Source organism: Bacillus rossius, chromosome 3 (assembly GCF_032445375.1).
Source record: "Bacillus rossius redtenbacheri isolate Brsri chromosome 3, Brsri_v3, whole genome shotgun sequence".
NCBI classification, from domain to species: domain Eukaryota; kingdom Metazoa; phylum Arthropoda; class Insecta; order Phasmatodea; family Bacillidae; genus Bacillus; species Bacillus rossius.
Genome location: NC_086332.1, coordinates 67,136,514 through 67,156,872, shown reverse-complemented (window position 1 = coordinate 67,156,872; position 20,359 = coordinate 67,136,514). Strand labels below are relative to the sequence as shown.

The window sequence follows — 20,359 nt, the reverse complement described above, 5'->3', positions numbered from 1 at the left end:
TTAATGAATTTTAACAGGATGGCCAGTATTTAAAAAAATAAAAAATTAATTGTCGAAAATCAGTGCCAAAGCCGGGTTTTAGTATTTATTCCAAGTCTTTTTTGCTTTTATCGTAGCCGTGTCGTTATATAGTTTAATATTTCTGTCTACTAATCAAATGATTCAATGGTCGATGTAGCTGCTTCGGCAGCGAATTCTAGCGGCGGGTGCGGAAACTATGTGTGATAAGCATAAAGAAATGTAGTTGAAAATACAATTCGTTTATATTTATCATGCTTGTCATTGTTTTAAAATATACAAACAAAGAATACAGTTATACATTTTGTGACCAACTTTCATATTATGTGTATTTGCAAATTGAGAACACTTAAATTGCTCATTACCGAAGTTAGATTTGGATTTCTTTTTTTTCCTGCTGTTAGATAATTATAAGAAAATTATCTGTTTTGAGAAAATGTCTATCATAATATAAATAAAGGAAAAAACCCACAAATGATTGAAATGACAAGAAAATGAAATAACTGCCAGTCTGCATTTCTTGTATCCAAATAAACTTCCTCATTGGTGGCAGTGAAACAAATTACTGTGTTGGGCTCAGTCAAATATGGTGTAGTTTCACACCTGATTTTTTAAAAACATGATCAAAATTTTGAAATCTCTTATTCCTAGACTTCCAATATCAATTTTTAAAATCCAATATTTATAACTTTAATGTTGTGTCTCCAATTATTTAAATAATTTTTAAATTTGTGGGTTAAATTATTTAAACCATAATAGGGTGGCCATAGATTCAATTTTGGGCAGTTAAGATTACATAACTTTTTTTTTGAGTTGCCATGGATTTTTGTGTTAATTGTTTTTACCCAAAGGTTTTTTTTGTCAGATGTGATGTTCAACTATTGGTAAATAAATGGGTGGTTAAAATGAATTGCACTTTTAAATAGTTAAGTATATTTTGTAATTGTTGGTTCAAAAAATTTAATTTACTTAAATGGTGCTCATAAAATATGAGTTTAGTGGCAGGTGTGCATCGCTATACATTCAATAATGTATAACTTAATTTACTAGTAGGTAGTTAGCAGAGAAGCCAGGCACCTGGTGGCTTGCTCAGCCAAGAGCGAGTGTCTTGGGGACTGACGAATATGCTGACAGCAATGGAAGTGCTGAACTTTGCTTCTTCTTATTGGTGCTCTTGCTTTGTTTTGCTTGTTTGTGCATTAACACCTCACATTGGCATTTTTCACACAGCTGGGAGCACATTTATGTGCATGTGAAAGGAAGTATTTATTTTAGAGTATATTGACGTCATTGCCTTATGCTGGGAGGCTTAGTGGGGGATAGATTACAAACCCTCAAACCAAGGGCTAGAAATCTGGTATGCCAACCTCTATAGCAGTGTTTGCCAGATCTAACCCACAAAATTCTTTTGTGCATCCCTCAAAGAATATTTAAATAAATAAATATTATGAGGTTTACTTTTGTGTATGAGCCATCTTTGTTTACATACATGTATGTAGAATAATGTTTCAGCATACAATGTTCAGAAATCACAATTTCTCACAGAAATACTAAACAAAATAATTTATATTGTTGTAATATGTATATTATTCCACGATAATTCCTCCTTGATTTAAAGAGTTTTTATAAAAAAAATTAATGAGAATTATTTTTCTTCATTTATCACATGCCAAGTATTGTATTTATTGGTTTATTTACAGAGTTTTGTAAAAAAAATTAATATTGATTCACATGTGCCTGGCTCTCAGATTAGTTTTAAAATTATGTAGCTCTTGATAAATAATGATGTTGGGCATTACTGCTCTATACATGGAGTCCAGGAGAACAAAAAAAATTGGAAAAATAAAAAAAAATTACTAAAAATATATACCAATGGGCTTAGCTGCTACTATTAAGCTAATAGTAGTAATAAAACAATAACATGCTAAATGAAAATCTTGGGTTTGGTGGCTGAGGGTTATCATTCATAATTGAAATAGAGCTATATGTGTGTGGAAAAGTTTTATTTTGAAGAACTGCAACGTTACTGTTAAGGTCAGCACCAGTTTGTGTGTGCATATGGCAGAGTGCTCATGGCGGTGCTGGCGGCGTGTTGCAGAGTTGCAGTGCACGGTGTCGAGCCAGGTGCCGTACACGCTGCAGGCGTTCTGGGGCGTCCCCATCCGGGAGCTGCACCTCTTCCTGTGGCGACCCTGGAGGGCCATTCAAGAGCAGGTGGCGGCCGGCTGCCTGCTGGAGGGACACTTCCAGCGCCACGGCGTTGTCGTCAAGTATCCTTTACTCGGAACGGCTGTGGAGCACGGCCGTCAAATTATGATACTGTGGAAGGTCTCTAGGGATTGTGTTAGAGAGGCAGGATGATGGTGCGACACTCGCTGGTGCTTCTAGCGCAAGGCTGAAGACTGGTGCACAGTCTTCTGACCGTTAATAGGGCAACTATGAGATCTGAGCAGTGACCTTAACATTATAAGGTGTAGAAATGAGATAAAGGGTGTCTGCAAGACCCCCGAGTGCTTCCAAGAATCTGTACAGGTTGTTTTATGCCTAGAAATTAATCGTAAAACACGTGTTTCAGCAGTTATCACTCTTGAAGAATACATTAATTTTTTTATTTTTTATTTTTTTTTATCTGAAAAAAAAAATTATTATAATATTTTAAAATTTTTATCTAGAAGATATTTTCCTATTGCACTTTGAAATAGTTGAGTACCTTTTGTAATTGTTTGTCCATTATAAGCAACAAATACAAACATTAGTTATAGACTCAACTATTTAAATTTGTATTATAGGTTTTTTGTTTACAACTTCTAAGATTGCTGCCTACAAATCATGTTGGTCCGCATAAGGTACACTAAAACAAAAAATGGCATATGGCCCAAATGAATTTGCCACCCCTGTTGTAAATGGACAAATTGACTATGCTAGAGCTAGAGCCCAAAATATTTTCGGAAAGAGTATTTTTAATTGCCAAAATATAGCACTGTGTGTTATTCTATAGCTTGTAAATCTTAACCTTGATTATTTTGCTTGTTGTAACAGATTGCCTAGCTAATTACTTGGCTGTACCAAGTTATACAAAAGTACATTGGTGGTAACTTTTTACTCTATATTTGTGTTCATACTATAATTGTTTGGTTTATATATCATAGCATTTAATATCTTATTTAATATTAAATGAGCCTATAAATATTTGTACTCACTGTTCCACTTATATATTTTTCACCCCACTTATTAGTTTGTGGAATGTTTTGTTTTAAGAGATACTTTATGATTATCACACTAGGTACACAATCAGTTAGCAGTCACTTGGTGGTACTGAATGAGGCACACATTTGTTTTGGCAATAAACCCTTAGCCACGGTTCAGGAAGCTTCCTCACGGAGAAGAACTGTTGACAATGTCACTCCCGCAACCCTGCCTCGACCTGGGGACGCCACCCCGGTTGCGATACCCTCTCGTTATCTTCATCGTCCGAGATGACCAGCACTCTGTCCACCCAGATGAGACGGTGAGTTGTTTGCATTTTGATCTTGCTTGATATTGCAATGGGTTACCATTATTCATTCTAAATTTTTGTAGTTATTCTTTAAATTGGAAATTTTCATGATTTCATTTATTTTTGAGAACTTCTTGTAATAATATCTAAATGAGCATTATTAAAAAATAGGGTTTTGAAACTTTTTAATAAAATACCAACTATGTGTATCTTTTATAAAGAGACTGTTTGTAATTGTTAAGTCAATTGGTAGAGTAAGTTTCATGAGAGAGTAAATTTGTATCTTTAGCTATTTGTATGTTTATTTGTGTTCAGTAATATTTGCACTAATTCTTACATTTGTTAATGTCAGTGATTTTTTTTTTGTGACTTCATCCGTAATAAAAGCAAGAGCTGTTTTATTCATGAAGCGATAAACCCTAGTTGCTGTTAGTTAAAGCAGTTTAACATAAATAGGTTTTAAAAGAAGCTGAAAGTTCTGTTCTGTAAAATTGTATGTTGGTTAAATAATGTTAAGTTGTGTACGTAAAAATTATATAAGTAATACCTATGTACCTTCTTAGCTCAATAAAAAAAAGTACAATAGTTGTTTTTACTTTCTTATATTAGTTCATTTTTTTTTTACTTTGATACTTCTGAAAAGTCAGACCGGTTGAAATTTTTTTGAGTAAGCAAGTCAGAAACTCAGTTCATAGAGCTTTTCCCATTCGGACATCAAGTTGCCAAACTTACAATCTCCACCCTACAGTAACTTAACTTGTTCAAGAACTTGCTTATGCACTCAGTCAATGAAGGTTGTATAATGGTAATGTTGTTGTAAGTAGGGTTGTTTGAAATAAGACTGTGATGGTGGTGGTTTTAATAAATTTAGGGAAAGCTGAAATGATAACCATAAACTGTCCAATTTACACTTAACACTAGGGTAAGTTGTAACTCTACAAAGCACTCTTTAATTTATGCTTGTGACATAAAAACTGTGCAAGTGAGTGGCACTACATACCATCTATTTTTTAACTTGATAAATACAGCTTTAACCACACACAATATTTTAACAAACTTCAACACCTAATACAGGATGTTTCTGGTACTACGTTAAAAGTAGTGATCAGTCTTAACTAGCTTTAAAAAAAATCTTTGAACCTTTTAAACTAACTGTTTATAAAATGAACATACATTTTGCTTGCCAACCAATAACAGTTATAGTACACCAGAATTGATTTTCATTAGTTTTCTTAAAGGTTGTATTCAGATACTGCAACTTGCTGTTTGTTGGTTTAACCAGACAGATGATTAAAGTCTAGGCTACATTCTCGATAGCAAACAAACAGCATGTAAATAGCATGGTCGCACATGCTCAGCACAGACTTCTAAGCTACATTCGCACACAACACAATGGTTTTAACAATTCTGACTTTTTTCCTACTTTGTTTTTATGAAAATTTTAATTTCCAAATGTTTGCATTTTGTGATATATTATTTTATGAAGCAGTTGATTACCTACATTCAAGCATTTGATTTTGCCATTTAATTTTGAACAACTAGACAGGATTAACTAAAATGCTTTGCCTCCCAAATAAAGGGCTAAATTTAAATTATTTTCGCTTTATATCTTTCAAATGAACATGTCAAAACAATTGTTAGCTACTCTGTGTCGCTGACAATGTTTATCTATGATGTATTGCGTGCTGATTAGTCACATACAGAAATTTGGTGGACAGCACGGTGAAAAGTTATGAGTTCGATAACTTTCTGTGTGCCATTTGCATTTTGGTTTTATGTGCGTGTGCTATTTTCTAGTGTAGCAGCTGCTATCTGTTTGTGTACATTCAACTTCCATGCGTCTGTGCTTTGTATGTGCTGTTGTGAATGTAGCCTGGTGATGTTTATACTGAATTATTTATTCTCATACTTTTCTAGTTTATTGCTGGTCATTTAGTCTTAATACTATTCACGTATCAAAACCGTATGTTTACTCTCACATTCGGCCTACTTTTTTACTTCCATTCAATCAATTAACTGATTTCTGAATACTAACTTGGTGTGAAAATGGCTACTAGCTAGCTTTGTTTGAGGCAAGTGCATATAGTTTATAGTCAAGTTATTTGGCAAAGGGGACTTTTTTGTCTACTTGTTCAAAGTAAATGGTCTGTTCTTGGAAGTGTTTTAGTTTTGGGAGGAAAAAATTTTTATTAGATATATTTCAAAGAAATACTACCTATTGTAGCCATTACTGTTACCGGAAAATTTTGATATAGTTTTTGTTCCATTATCCATGGACTTCAACACTATGATCAACTCAAAAGTGTATATACGAGGCATGGCTATTAAATAACCGGACTGAAGTCATAACACTTTTTATTCGTCACCAATTACAGCAGAAGTTTTATCACCTTTAATGTACTCCCATTGGCTATCCCTGCACCGCTCCAAACGATGTTTCCATTGTTGAAAGCAGTGCTGGAAGTTCTCTTCTGTCAGCTAGTTGAGAACCTCCATCGCTTTTGCTTTAACCGCTTCCACACTTCAAATCTTGTCCCCTTCAGCACCGAATTCACCTTGGGAAATAGAAAAAAGTCACAGGAAGCAAGGTCGGGCGAGTACGGTGGATGTTCCAACACGGTGATGCCGTATTTTGCGAGGAACTCTTTCACAGACAAGGCAGAATAGGCTGGTGCATTGTCTTGGTGAAGGATCCAGGACTTGGTCTTCGACAAATTGTATCTTCATCTTCTCACACGCTCACGTAGGGCCGTCAGAACCTCGATGAAGAAATGTTGATTGACCGCCTGACCCTAGGGTATCCAGTGAATGTAGACAATGCCACGAATGTTGAAAAAGACAAAACATCATTGCTTTGAATTTGGATTTGCTCATCCTGGCTTTTTATGCCTTGGCGAGCTTGGGCTCTTCTAATGGATTGCCTCTTAAGTTGCTTCGTAAGTAAAAAAACCACGATTCATCACAAGTAATCACCTTGTCTTACATATCTGGATTAGTGGCGATGTGGTTTAGGATGTCAGTACAAATGTTCTGTTTTGATTCCTTTTGCTTGGAGTGAGGAGTTTCGGCACCATTTTTGCGCAAACCTTCTGCATGTGAAATGATTCTTTGTCTTATTCCTTTCATTTCAGCAAGCCCTCGGATGCTCAGATGACGATCAGCATGGATTCATTTACCAATTCTTTCAATGTTTCCCTCGTAGACGGCCATCCTGAGGGCCGATCGTCTACGGTGGTTTCACGCCCTTCTTTAAACTGTTTAAACCACTCAAAAACTTGTGTGTGGAATAAGCATTCATTCCTGTACACTTCTTTCAACATTGCATAAGATTCTGTAGCAGTTTTTCGTGGTTTAACAAGAAACTTGAGGTTAATCCGTTGCTCTGTCTGACCACTTGGCATATTTTTCCGACACGTCACTAGTGCGTAGACTGATTCAATCAACTGCTACAGTCAAAGTGAGCGACCTGCTGGCTTGTCTAGTGAGCTCAGGGTGGTGGAAGGACCGTCAGACACAGTCATGCTCAAACATGTTGTGGATCGCTCGCAGTTTGCTGGGAGCAGCTTCAGTCCAGTAATTTAACAGCCACACCTATGTGTGTGTGTGTGTGTGTGTGTGTGTGTGTGTGTGTGTGTGTGTGTGTGTGTGTGGACTTAGGGTATCATCCGAGGACTTGAGCATGATATTTCAGCGTGGATCCGAGGACCTTTGGCAATCCGAGGACCTCCCCCAGGTCCTCGGATTAAAAGACCTCGGATTCACGCTGTTCTGTCAACCTAGTGTGTGAAAACATGATTTTTAAATTTTTTTTTGAGGTCCTCGGATAGACCGTAGAGAATCAAGTATGTAGTGTGTGTGTGTTACCACCACGTCGCGCTAGTATCGTTGTCACTTACACTCCTTTACACACGGTGTGTATCCCATGTTTCTCAACGCTCCAAACGAGGACATTTCGCTCGAGTTTACACACATCTAATACACATCTCCGTAGTGTCTAACGCTGGTTGCGAGGACGTGGTGGACGTCTCTCATTTCACACATTACGAAGCCACAGACGCATGATCCGAGGACCTTAACTGGGTGCCATTTCAGGCGTATACATGTAAGCTGTGCTACATGAACAATTAATTCTTTATTACGCGTTACTTTACAGCCTTTATCTTACATTCAATTCATAAACTTCTTAGTTGTAATATGTAGGAATATGTATTATTAGAAATATGTATTTTTAATTTTATTTGGAAGTCATAACTACCATAAGCCTTCGAACATGAAGATTAAAACATAAAAATAATATTTTTAAAAAACCAAACGGCCCTAAAAAAACACAAAAAAATACTATAGGTACTAGAAATCGAAAAATAAATAATTAAAATTATAATATTTTATTAAAATTATAGGTAATATGTTTGGACACGAATTCTCACATTATAATTGTATAAACAATAAAATTGTATAAACAATACAATAAATTTCAATGTGACAGTTCTTGTCCAAACATAATTATTACCTATAATTTTAATAAAATATTATAATTGGTAGGTGCTACCTACTAATCGGTTTAAAGTCGGTGCCAAACTATATATATATATATATATATATATATATATATGTACCCATGTGAAATGCGTACCTATAGCTTCAAACACACAAAGGCATTTACACTGTAATCAGAAGACCTTGCATTTTCTGGTGTTAAACGAAGAACTTGTAAGTATAGTGTGTTAGATGATATAAATATACCCATATGAAAAGAGGACCTATGGCTTCAAACACACGTTGGTATTTAAACTGCAATCAGAAGACCTTGCATATTCTGGTGTTAAACGAGGACTTGTAGGCACAGTGTGTTAATATGATATAAATATACCCATATGAAGTGCGGACCTATGGCTTCAAACACACGTTGGTATTTACACTGCAATCGGAGGACCTTGCATATTCTGGTGTTAAACGAGGACTTGTAGGCACAGTGTGTTAATATGATATAAATATACCCATATGAAGTGCGGACCTATAGCTTTACACACACGTTGATATTTACACTGCTATCAGAGGGCCTTGCATTTTCTGGTGGTAAACGAGGACTTGTACGTTGTACGAACAGTGATTTTATATGTTACACATATGAATATATATATGTGTATATATACACCCAAATGGTGTGTGGACGTTTTAAGTTTGTTCAATTTAGCCTACTGGATGCGGTTAAACATAAAAGTTGCAACCATTTGAATACAATAGCTGAAATTTGCGTTTTCCTGGAATGTATAAAACGCTGTTTTACAAACGAATTTTGCCTTCTTAGTTGTTATTTCAGATTTGTGTAGTGCAGTCCATACACGAATATTTTCGGACATTCACTGCAACCGTCTATACACGTTTACTTTATCGCCGATGTCAGTAAGTAAAAAGTCAGGGGCATCAAATAAAGTCTTTTTTTATGATTCTGAACGCTTTGACTTAACCAATGTTTTTTAATACTTCTGGCAATTTGCTTCTCCCCCTAACCTCCATCCTACTGCTCATCCCTAGATAATAAATAAAAATAATTTACGTAACCTACGTTGTTTCATTAAACAAATATATTTGTTGGGAAAAAAGTTTATTATTGAACAAAATATTTCTTAAGATTAATTTACTGCCCCGAAAATATTTTACTGCGTGTTTCATTAAGTTCATGGGAATTTGATTATAAATATGTATTTTTACGAGAAAACGTACAACACTACTTGCAATAGTTTTATAATGATGACAAATTATAATTTTTATGAAACTTGCAAATGGTATTTCAGTGAATATTGTTGCTATCGTTTCTCACAGTGAAGTTCAAACGCAGACTGTTTTATCACGGCTCGGGAACACCGTAAGGATCACAAAGTATTTTTCCGCCTTAGCGTTGTGTCACATGTCGCCATACGTAGCGAAAACACAATATGGCCACCTTTGAGATAATAAATGTATATGTAAGGATAAATAAACAGTTATTCAGATATTCTTGCGAAATTCTCACTTTCACGCCTTGTTAAAATAAACAGAATAACTTTGACCTAGTTTAATGTTAATGACATAGACAACTCTGTGTAGTTCTGCAAAATTACACCTATAGATACTTGTGTTTGCGTATCATAATTGAACTCAAATATATAACTAAGTAACTTCCATGAACGTTTGTAGGACTTGAACTAAACACATTTTTGCCGGCCTCTTTACGTATTTTATAGCAAAAGAACATTCGGGAGATGGTTTGTGACGTACTTGACGTAAGTTAGATGAGATCAGTTTTTAAAACGTTCCCATTTTATGTTCCCGGCATCAAGTGGTGAAGTGATTGATATCAACAATTGAATTAACTTTGGTTTTAACAGAACAGCACGTGTTTTAAAGTAGCTTATTTATTTTGAGATATGTAGTATTTAATCACATAAAGTAACTCTTTAAAGGAGATAATAATTAATGGCTTTATGGTTATTTCAACTGTCAATAATGACACCGCATGGATAACAAAATCACTGCTTTCAGCCTGTGGCCGGGTCCAGAAAACATGGATGCCAATCCTAAAATATAATGTTTAACAGCTCCCGCACTAGACGGCCAAGTTGCCGTGGCCAGTTCGCCGCGACCTGAGAGTGCGTGGCAACTACTGAGAGAGCACACACTTGTCTGCGGCGGCCAGGCTCAGGCGTGTCGCTACGACTTGAAGGTGGATGCAGACCATGTCATTTGTGTGATTAGTCGCCTAGTGTGCGGGAGCTGTAAGGATGAATGACGAGAATATAAAAACAAATAACTTACCCGTGCGAATAAAACATTTTATCTTGATCAGACATCGAATGGTAATATAATAATGGGGTAGTATGTAAATGCAAGTATTTATTAATGCAAAGTATTGAAAATATAGTACCAACAGATTTTTGCCGTATCGAATATTTATTTTTACACTTCTTACAGTTAAAATCTTCTTCAATAACAATGTTAGAAGTTATAATGTGATAATCCTTTACTTTTGGGCTTATGTGCCTGATACAAACATAAATAGGCCTACCATTGAATATACCAACTCGTGAAAAAACCATGTGGTAAAGAGGTTCTGGGAAATATAAACCTGCCCTTTAAAGCGTCTGACCTTGTGATTTATTAATGGTCATTGTTATGCCTACTTTTCTTGGGAATTATTTCCTCATCATTTGGAAATACAAAGTTTTATAATAAATTGTGAGAATAATGCGGAGTCTATGAGCAAAGTTGCTGTGTAAATGCAAATCATACATTTTGATGAAGTACAATGGGAGATTTAGCGTAACGGCAAAGAAACACCTTTGAGAAATAATATATAGCCTAACAGCAGACAGAATATCAGTGTTATTGGGGTTTAGATAAATATAAAGTAACATTGCAAACCCTATATAAATAATTAATGAAAAAATTAAATAAGTTATGTTACAAATTAAGTTATAAAAGTATGTGGAACTTACTTCGGTTAATTCGCTTCAACAGCTGTCATGCATGTAAGATTATTTATATAGCTATGGCAATCTCAAAAATGGCGTAGACTTGTGACCAAAATAAGGCTTTTATAAACATGTTTTTATAATAATTAAATTCAAAACATTAATTTTTGTAAATTGTCTATTTACGTTATTAAATCATTAATTTTGAAGTTGTAAGGAAGATATGGCGAACTGACCAAAAACATCTTTGAGAAACTATCTATCTATCTATCTATCTATCTATCTATCTTATCTATCTACCTATCTATCTATATATATAATCTGGGCGACTAGATCTTTTCATTATGGAGACCTGGATTTCCTGAAATAATAGAGTGTATTGTTATTTTTAGTCGAATTTTTTTAAAATAAAATAATGGCTTGTGAAACACTAGAAAAAAATACAATCTATGAAATAAACATGACTGTAAAATTATTGAAATCATAAAAGAAAAAGCAATATAATTACTAAATATTTTAACAAAATAATAATTTTAAATTATTTTCACATTAATTTAAAAATTGAAAACGAAAATAGTAATGAATTTCTTTCTTTCTTTTATTTGGTTATTGCAGAGGTTTAACTTAACTGATTTTTATAACTTTACAATCAATTTTTTCTTTCCATATAATTTTATTTTAAAGCCCATTTTTTAATGAAGAAAGTTAAAAATTTTAAAACTAAATATTGTCTTTTTTTTTACTGTCTCTGTACTTCAGGTCACCTTAATGAAAATATTTAGACGACATAACAAACCCCGTTGTATTATTTGAGGTCGCTCAAATTCTATTTTTGTATTTATATTTTCGTCAGTAATGCACGTTGCTACTTTTCCTATCCTCTTAAGAAGATTTCGAAGTCGCATGGTTGAATCATTCGAATCCAGACCGGCTGCCGGACAGGTATCCATATGCAAAATAAATCTTCGCACTGTTATCACCATTGTGATTAAAAAAAACTGAGAGTTTCAAGAGCTTTGTAGAGGAATGGCGTAAATATTTATTTTATATTTAAAAATGAAGAATTTCAAAATAGTATAGGTTCCAGACTAGTCATTTAATCAACTTAACAGTAAAAACACAGAATAAACACAGCAAGCACATTTCTAATGGAGACATAGAGGGTCCGAGGCTCCATAACGCGTCTGGGAGAGGAGGCGTAGGCCGGCTGCGTTGCTAACTCCTTCCTGGAAGGTTACCAACCCATTCGCAAGGTCATCCTCTCACGTCTTCTTCTAACGCGTTGCGCGCGTGGTGCAAAACTAAGACTTTCCGAATAACATGCATGTTTGAGAAATGTGTTTCACTTACACATTTAAATTTTCTGCTGTAGTTCTTAGGAATGTATTTTTTAATTATTATTTACCTCTCTTTGAGTTAATTTATAAATAATAATTGTTTAGAAAAAATTATAATTTATAAAATCATAATGGAATATTGTCTATAAATTACGTATTTGTTATTATAATCGCTCTTGTTTATAGCCAGCAAATGGACACGAAATATACCAATCGTAAATAATGTAATAAACTTATCTACTTAAAAGCCATTAAAAAATTTAAACCAATAAACATATTTGTTGTTGAAATTTATGTTTATAACTTCTCACTAGAGAATGTTGTGGTACACGGACGTGTTAATACGGTCAACTGTTGGAAACAAAACTTGCATAACCTTTTGGTTTATAACACTAGCCCCTAAAAAATAATTTAATAATGAATAGTATTTATTACACTCACGCTATAAGTAATTGGACTAAAACGTGTACTATAAAATAAGTATGTTACTGAAATAAATACAGTGCATTTAAATAACTTAGCAACTATATTGATCTGTTAAGTGCTGTTGACATATTCACCCCCGCTTATCATAAAATTATTTACTTTAATAGTAATATTTAAAAACGTGCTTTTAATTACTCGCATTTTTATAGTTAAACTGTTAAAAAAGCAGATTATAACTAAAATAGGTACACACAATGTACCGTTTGTTACTTAACCACAGTGATTTTAATTAGGAAGGCCAGTATTTCTGCTCATTTCCACTTCGCATAAACGAAGGAAACGAGTAATTTAACCGACTTTTCCCTATAGATTTGATCATTTACAAAGATAAGTAAAATCATATACAGGGCCAAGGAAAATTTTGGAAGTAAAAAATAAAATTTTCAAAGAGAAGATAAATCAAGGATTATGATTGTGAAACGAAAGAAATTATTTATTACATGTGTTGATATTATCTATAATAAGTAATATTTTCCTAAGCCATATTAATTATTTTTATTATTTATTTGTAATGTAAGACTTTGTTATAATATTCTTCTTTATATGTAGGAAGCCGAGATACCATGGAGAAAATCTCATTTAGTAACCAACCTACGTAAGTGTTTTATTTTTGGAGACTATTGCTGGTGTATTCAAGGAAATTTTGCTTCATTGACACAATTACGTCTATTAATAGAGAGATGATTTAAGTTCATGGATATCTGTGCCGTTAGTGCAATGAAGAAGAACTGATGCTATCCAGTATGAGTAAGAATTCAAACAACAAACTTCGGCTGAAGGTTTATTACGAAAATATAATCCAAAAATATACAACTGATGGTTATTAGTGCTTTCCAAGTGTTATATACGCCTTTAAGTTGGAGATGAACAAATCGTTTATTGCAAATAATAGATCAAGTATTAAGGATAAATGCGTTTATTGTCTGCATAAAGTTTAATTTCAAAAATTCTGCAGTCATAACAAAACTCGTCGCTGTCAACAGGACGTATTCATAAAGGTATCTTCATAACTAAATGCTGGTCTCTTATTACAGAGGGCAGGTTAATTTATGTTACAAATTTCTGTAGAGATTTTTGTCATTTTTAATTTAGAGTAGAATCCCGGCGGACTCGCAGAAAAACTAATCTAATTCCTCCGACTAAGCACCTGGGGATTGGTCATTAAATGTAAAGATCAAGGCTTGCTGCGTCCTACAGCGCAAATCAAGTGCACAGCCGAAGAGTTCGTGGCGCTTCTGCCGCGTGCCGTATCTAATTGCTGTTGGTTCGGCCGGTCACACAGTCAGGAGCGAAGTAAAACCACGGCTAGACTATGTGTGCCTATCTTGCTACTGGGTAGGTAGCTGGTGACAGCTTACAAACCTCTCCACTCCCCTCCCCCAACCAACACAATAAACTTATATTACAGAAAAACAACAGGACCCGTCTTAACTCCACAACCTGTGACCTTGAAGCCAAGCCGAGCACAGCCTGCATATGTTGATGACTTCATTTTTACGACATTTCTCTACTATAAGGGCTATTTCTATAGATTTTATCTTTAGAACTCTTTTGCATTTGTAGTTCTACTACAACAAAATGAGTGTAGACAGTTGCGAAACTGCTAATAATTAACACTTACGCAACATTTTACGCCCGTTATATTACACTTTATAAATATCAGTTGGACATATCTGTGACAGAACAACACACGCAAAGAAATATAATATTTAATTAGCAGTACTACCTATTGACCAATACTTATTGAGAGAAAATGAAAAATGCTACGGGGGGGGGGGGGGGGGGGGGGGAAGAATTAATATAGCGTGTAAGCCTGAGCCTGGCGATAGTGGGCTTTGAATCACTTGTGTGACTTGTGTGCCGACTCGGTGCTGTGAGGAGTGAAGTCTCTCTTGGGGGATCGGCTCGAGCATCGCAAGCCAGAACATCACCAGTGACTTGTGCAATCTGTGGTGTGTTCACCATGGAATGCAGTTGTTTTGATCCGCGGGAGGAACAGCAGGGTGGGGATGAGAGCGACAGATTTTTTTTTCTGGAAGTCCCTTGTGAAATCCGCGTAGTGCTTGCTGTATGTAATAAATAGTGACAAAATTGTTATTATCTGTTAAAAATATATTTTCCTCAAGGGGTGATAAAACACGAGAGAGCCCCAAGTAATCCCACCGAGCGTCGGCTACATTCACCACATTTCTTAGTTAGGAAAATTACTAATTTTTATCCAGTCCGTGCTTCATCAAACCAAATTTTTTTTATACTAAAACCTGTGAAATGAAATTCATGTACATGGGTTGCACGAATGTTAACTTTAATTTTATACTAGGACTATAATGTACACGGACGCAAATTAATAATTTTGCTGTTGGTCTGTAATACATTGTGAGTGGGAAGCGCAAACACATTTTTGACCCCGTTGAAGGAAAGCCCTAGATCCGTCCTGGGCATGGGTTGGATTCCTCGTCAATAGAGTGAGGTTTTGTATTAAACCTCTGTTTCAATAGGTTGGGATGAATTATAGCTATTAATTTGTAAGGGATTATGTGTAATCTTTGAAGCACAAAAATCAAACTTTCTTTTTCAAGTTTTTCACATAAATTTCACGACGTTATGTGACAGTGTCACATGAAAACGCTCTTATCTTTGTGTTAATATATATGAAAGTTTGCAAGTCATCTAAAAATATAATATAAGTTACATTTTAAGAATTTTTCATTATTTAAAATTTTTTTAGCGACTCTGATTTTTATGAACTTCGTAAGTAACTGTCACCAAAACTACGTAGCACACGCGTTATATGTAGGTATTTAGTTAAATTTGTAAATAAAATAAATATTATTTATGAGTTTTTATTTTACGTAACAATATAAAATAAATAAACAAATGAAAATTGTAAACTATTCATACTGTGCAGTTTAAATTGGTTGAAATAAAATGAACAAAATATTCTTGGTGTTATAAATTACTTCCAAAATCTGTTACAATAAATTGAAAGAATTCGAATACTATTCATGTTACTGTGGACGAAGTGTGCGTATGTGTGTTATGTATGTAGTGTTATGTAGTGTGTTATGTTTTGTATGTACAGACGGTTGGAAAAAGTTAAATTATTAGTCATGCAATAGACATTTTGTAATATTTGAAGTTTAAGAATATACTTAACAAAATTATGAAACATGTATTCTATGAAAAGGCTCCATTGCTTAGCATATTATTATTTTTTCCATGTTACAATGGTAGTGTTATTCTGCAGCTGTCACTAAAATAGTTTTATTTTTATATGATAATTTAGTCCTAGTTTCAAATCTAAGTAAACTATCTGATGATAATTTATTTATTATTTAGACTTATTATGTTATTGTTACTGGAAAATTGTTGGATATGTTTATTATTAGATTATTTTTAAACATGACTTGGTTAAAACGTCAAACAGAATTTTTCACAGCGTGTGAATTTTACAACCAGTAACAAGTTGACTTTTATCTAAACAAATGTTTTTCATGTACAATCTTCAGGTCATAGAAAATAGGAATGAGATAAGCTCATAATAATAAAACAACACTTATTTATTTTAAAGCAGACGGAAAGCTAGTTTTGTTAAGTTAACTATCGACTGACTTCAGTCAAAAATGAAACTAAGGCCGGCTACATTTTTATCTCACGCGTAGGTATAAATTTTGTGTGACCTATTTCTCAAAGGGGCTGAAATTATTTGTAATGAATTGTTTCAAACCCATTGTCTATACATTTAAAAAATCAAGTATTGTATAAAATATATTTTTATAAAAATGTTGAACTTTTTAATTGGCAAATATTTTTTTCTAAAGATAGCTATGAACTGTATTATCGAGCGAGCCTGCTTTTCAGTCTAAATGCCATGTATTTAATTATTAGATTCAAGCTTGGTTATGTAGCTGTGGCAGTAGGCCCTAATACATACTTAGCACTGGAAATTAGAACTTCTATGGCAATAAAGGTTAATGAAAATTTTAAATAAATACTATCCTTGCATTTACTGTAAACTAAAGAAGCTTATCTAAGATGAGTAGTATCATTAAAAATGATTATTAATTTCAAAATTTTATTCTCTATGATAACTAAGAAATAATATCATATACCTGAAACTGATTTGAAACTTCACGTTTAAAGTGTTTAAGAAGGCGTTGGTGATGCTTAGGTATTTAACCATTTTTGTCAAAAAAATAATTTATATCGGCATGAAGGTTGGAAAATCTAAAGCGAAAGGTTTTAAGTTTTTTTTAAATAATTCGTTAAATAAAGGTAGAACAAAAAAAGTGTCCTGGAGCACAAGTCAGAATCGCAGAAAGTCTCCATCTAACACCGTGTGGGCCACGCCAAGGGCGTTAGGGCCATAACTGCCCCGGCGCGGCGGAGTAACGGGAACATGGTTGGAAGTCGTGACGTCACGGGGAAGCCCAGGGGGTCGTCACAAGATAGGTCTCACGATGTGCTTATTTAACACTAACGATTCGTCTGTACTAATATCAAAATGCCATTCACATTCAGAGTTAAATTATATATATATATTACACCCAAGAAAATAAAGTTTACTATTCAAGCTTTAAGGAAACCATTTAACAAATGGTTTTAAATAAAAAAAAAGTAAATCAACAAATGTTACACGGTCAGGGTGAAGTACTTGTATTTTTTTTAATCGAGCTCAAGAAAATATCGTTTTATTTGGCAAACGTCTGGCTTATGAATTAAATAAAAAATAAACAGGATGTATTGATGTTAAATAATGGGAATTGCATCAAATATAAATGAGCAGCGTTACCTCGACAAAAGTTTGTATTTCAATACAGACATGTGTATTAATATTTTTGTGCCCATGTGTATATTAATGTAACAATCGAGTGTTTGAAGGCACTAATTTTAAATTCCTATTTGCATTTTTACGACATTTATAACAACTTCTATCAATAATGTATTTCAATATATGGGAATTTATGTAAATTAATAAAGTTATTTTAGAACCCAAAGATGTTAATGGAGTGTGAATCAAGTATTTTATAATTTAAACACATTTAATCTGTAATAAAACATTAAACAAAGACTTAACTTTTTTGACATGAATATCAAAACAAGGAAATACAACGTAAGACTTTTTTATTTAAACGTATATGTGTATTAAAATACCAAATCCTGTACTGGATGAATTCCGAAGAAAACCTAGTATTTAATATATTTTGGGTCAAAATTAAATCATTTGGTTTTATGCTGTGTTAGTAGCGTCAGAATCATTTATAGCCGATAGTAGCAGAAGGAGGAGGGGGGGGGGGGGGGCAGAAATCATGTTTATTCTAAGGGTGAAATCTCTGTCTACTTTTATATTCCTTGGGCTGGTTTTTAGCAACATGCGGTCAGACAACACGTGCCTTCCTGCTAAATTACTGTTGTTTTGGAAATCTTTGAGTTTTTATAGAAGCTTTAGTAAAATAATTATTTTACCGTTAGCAGCTGCTCTCTTGAGAGATTTTGTGTTTTCAATTGCTATCGTGTCAACAAGAGAGCGCTTTACAGTTCTCTCGTTGGATGAAACAAAAGGTGATGCTAGAATGTGTTACAATCAAAAGGAAGACAAAGCAAGTAATAGGCACAATTACAAACTCCGGATTTGAAAATTTAAAGAGAATGGAAAAATCTGGGTTTCAAGTCTGCTGTTGTGTTAGGGGATGGTGACGTCAAAGATAGTGGAAAAACCGTAAAAATTTATCCACAGTAACCTTAACACTTTAGCAGACAAACATCGTGTGATTAGAAAAAGGTGTACCTAAAACATACATAATGTTTTTGAAAGTATATATATTTACACCAATTTAGATATTCGTGGCGGAGTGAAAGAGTGTGTTAGGTCATGGCTTAGTAACTTAAACCAATCACGTTTTGTAAGTTGAAATCTATCTTAATTCAATATTTATTTGTTTCCAACTTACACAGATTTAATTTTTATTCTAACATTTACAGACTAAACATATTTTTTAAGTAAAACCTAATTTTTTAATAGTCACCCTCGGGACCGGTCCTATGACGGATAATTTAATAGACGGACAATAGAAATTCAATTTCAAACGTGAACAGTTACATTTAAATATAAGTAAATAAGTAGTACGAGATTTTAAATTATTTGGGAAAAAAAGTTAACCATTTTTAATTAGATAACATATATAGTAGTTTTATTTACCAATTTAGTATAACATAGTTTAATGAGCAATGTTGTACAATGTGTACATATGTACGGACTTTGGAGAATTTCTTTAAGTTAAATTGTTTACATCCTTATAAAAAGAAGTCATTTTCTTCTGTTTATTTGCAGCTCGAGCTTTATTCAAGCAATGTTCTGTTTTTTTTTTTTTTTTTTTTTTTTTACGGAAACAGCATGAATAACGTTTCATAAAAAATCGCATACAAGTAGTGACGGATAACAGAGATAGTTGGTTAAAGTAGTTTTACTTATTTAGAATTGTTAAATTTTAACCTTGCCTTGCTTTATAAACATACCTACATAAATATTTTTAGTGATATAATTTTCGTACTTAATATTCAATTAATATTTTAAAAACATACATTATTAAATATTATTTGTTATTTTTAAATGTACTAAAAATAAGGGCCGAGTTGGCATCCATTTGGTTAGGATTCCACTCTAATAATTATGTTGCAATTCCTGCTGTCATCAACACTATAATAAGATAACCGTGCAACGAAAGTATTATTTAAGGGAATTTTCTTGACAATGTATAGCCTGCTAATTTAAATTATGCACGTATTTTTACGTATAAATATTTTGTATAATTATTTTTTTGTAATATTAATAAATTATTAGATATAACTTTATGCGAAGATAAGGGAATTGATTTTTGCACAAGTTCTCGTAGTCAATATCATGTAAGTAACGATAATAAAAACTGGATAGGGTAGATTTTTTTATGAAAATTAGTTCTCACAAAGTGAATTTGTGTCATCGAAACCAAACTTGCGCCCATATGCAAATGCAAGTTATTGCGTTCTTACATATGTACATGATATTATCTACTTAAGTCTTTAACATGCAGTTTTAAAACGATAATCGCAAAAGGTAGGTATCGCAATTAAATTTTAATGCACTTTTACAGACAACTGTTAAGTCATTTCTGTAGACATATATCAAAAATATAATAAAATATCATCTCTAGTTACCTGTACTATGAAAAATACCCTATTCCAGTTCTACTATCAGTTTTTCTTTCATTCGATGTCATTTTCTGTGACTATAAATAAATGCTGGTTTTAAGAATTGACCATTCTGTCGGTAAAATAGAATTTGAGTTGTGAATTAACACTTTTACAAGTTGGGGTTTTCGAGGTAGTTTGTTTTATATTTGTTGAGCTTTACTCAGATTCATCCATTTCGGTACCTGGGTAAGTAAATAAATACAAAAGTGTTTGAAAAAACATTTTTGATTTTAATGCGTAGATGTGCGTTTCTTTATGAATCTATAAATACGAACAAACATATTATTTATTTATCGCTATCAGGTTTTCACGCGTCGTATGTCATGTTCATTCCACCTCTT

General features: G+C 33.4%; 1 protein-coding gene across 1 annotated transcript in view; it reads left to right on the top strand.

Moving 5' to 3' along the window:
• Positions 1-20,359, top strand: part of LOC134530832 (cell growth regulator with RING finger domain protein 1-like) — a 150,807-nt gene that overhangs the window by 104,659 nt on the left and 25,789 nt on the right. The window contains exons 3-4 of the mRNA XM_063366079.1: positions 2,117-2,288; positions 3,385-3,526. Coding sequence (XP_063222149.1) covers positions 2,117-2,288; positions 3,385-3,526 — 314 coding nt within the window. The remainder of the gene's footprint in view (positions 1-2,116; positions 2,289-3,384; positions 3,527-20,359) is intronic.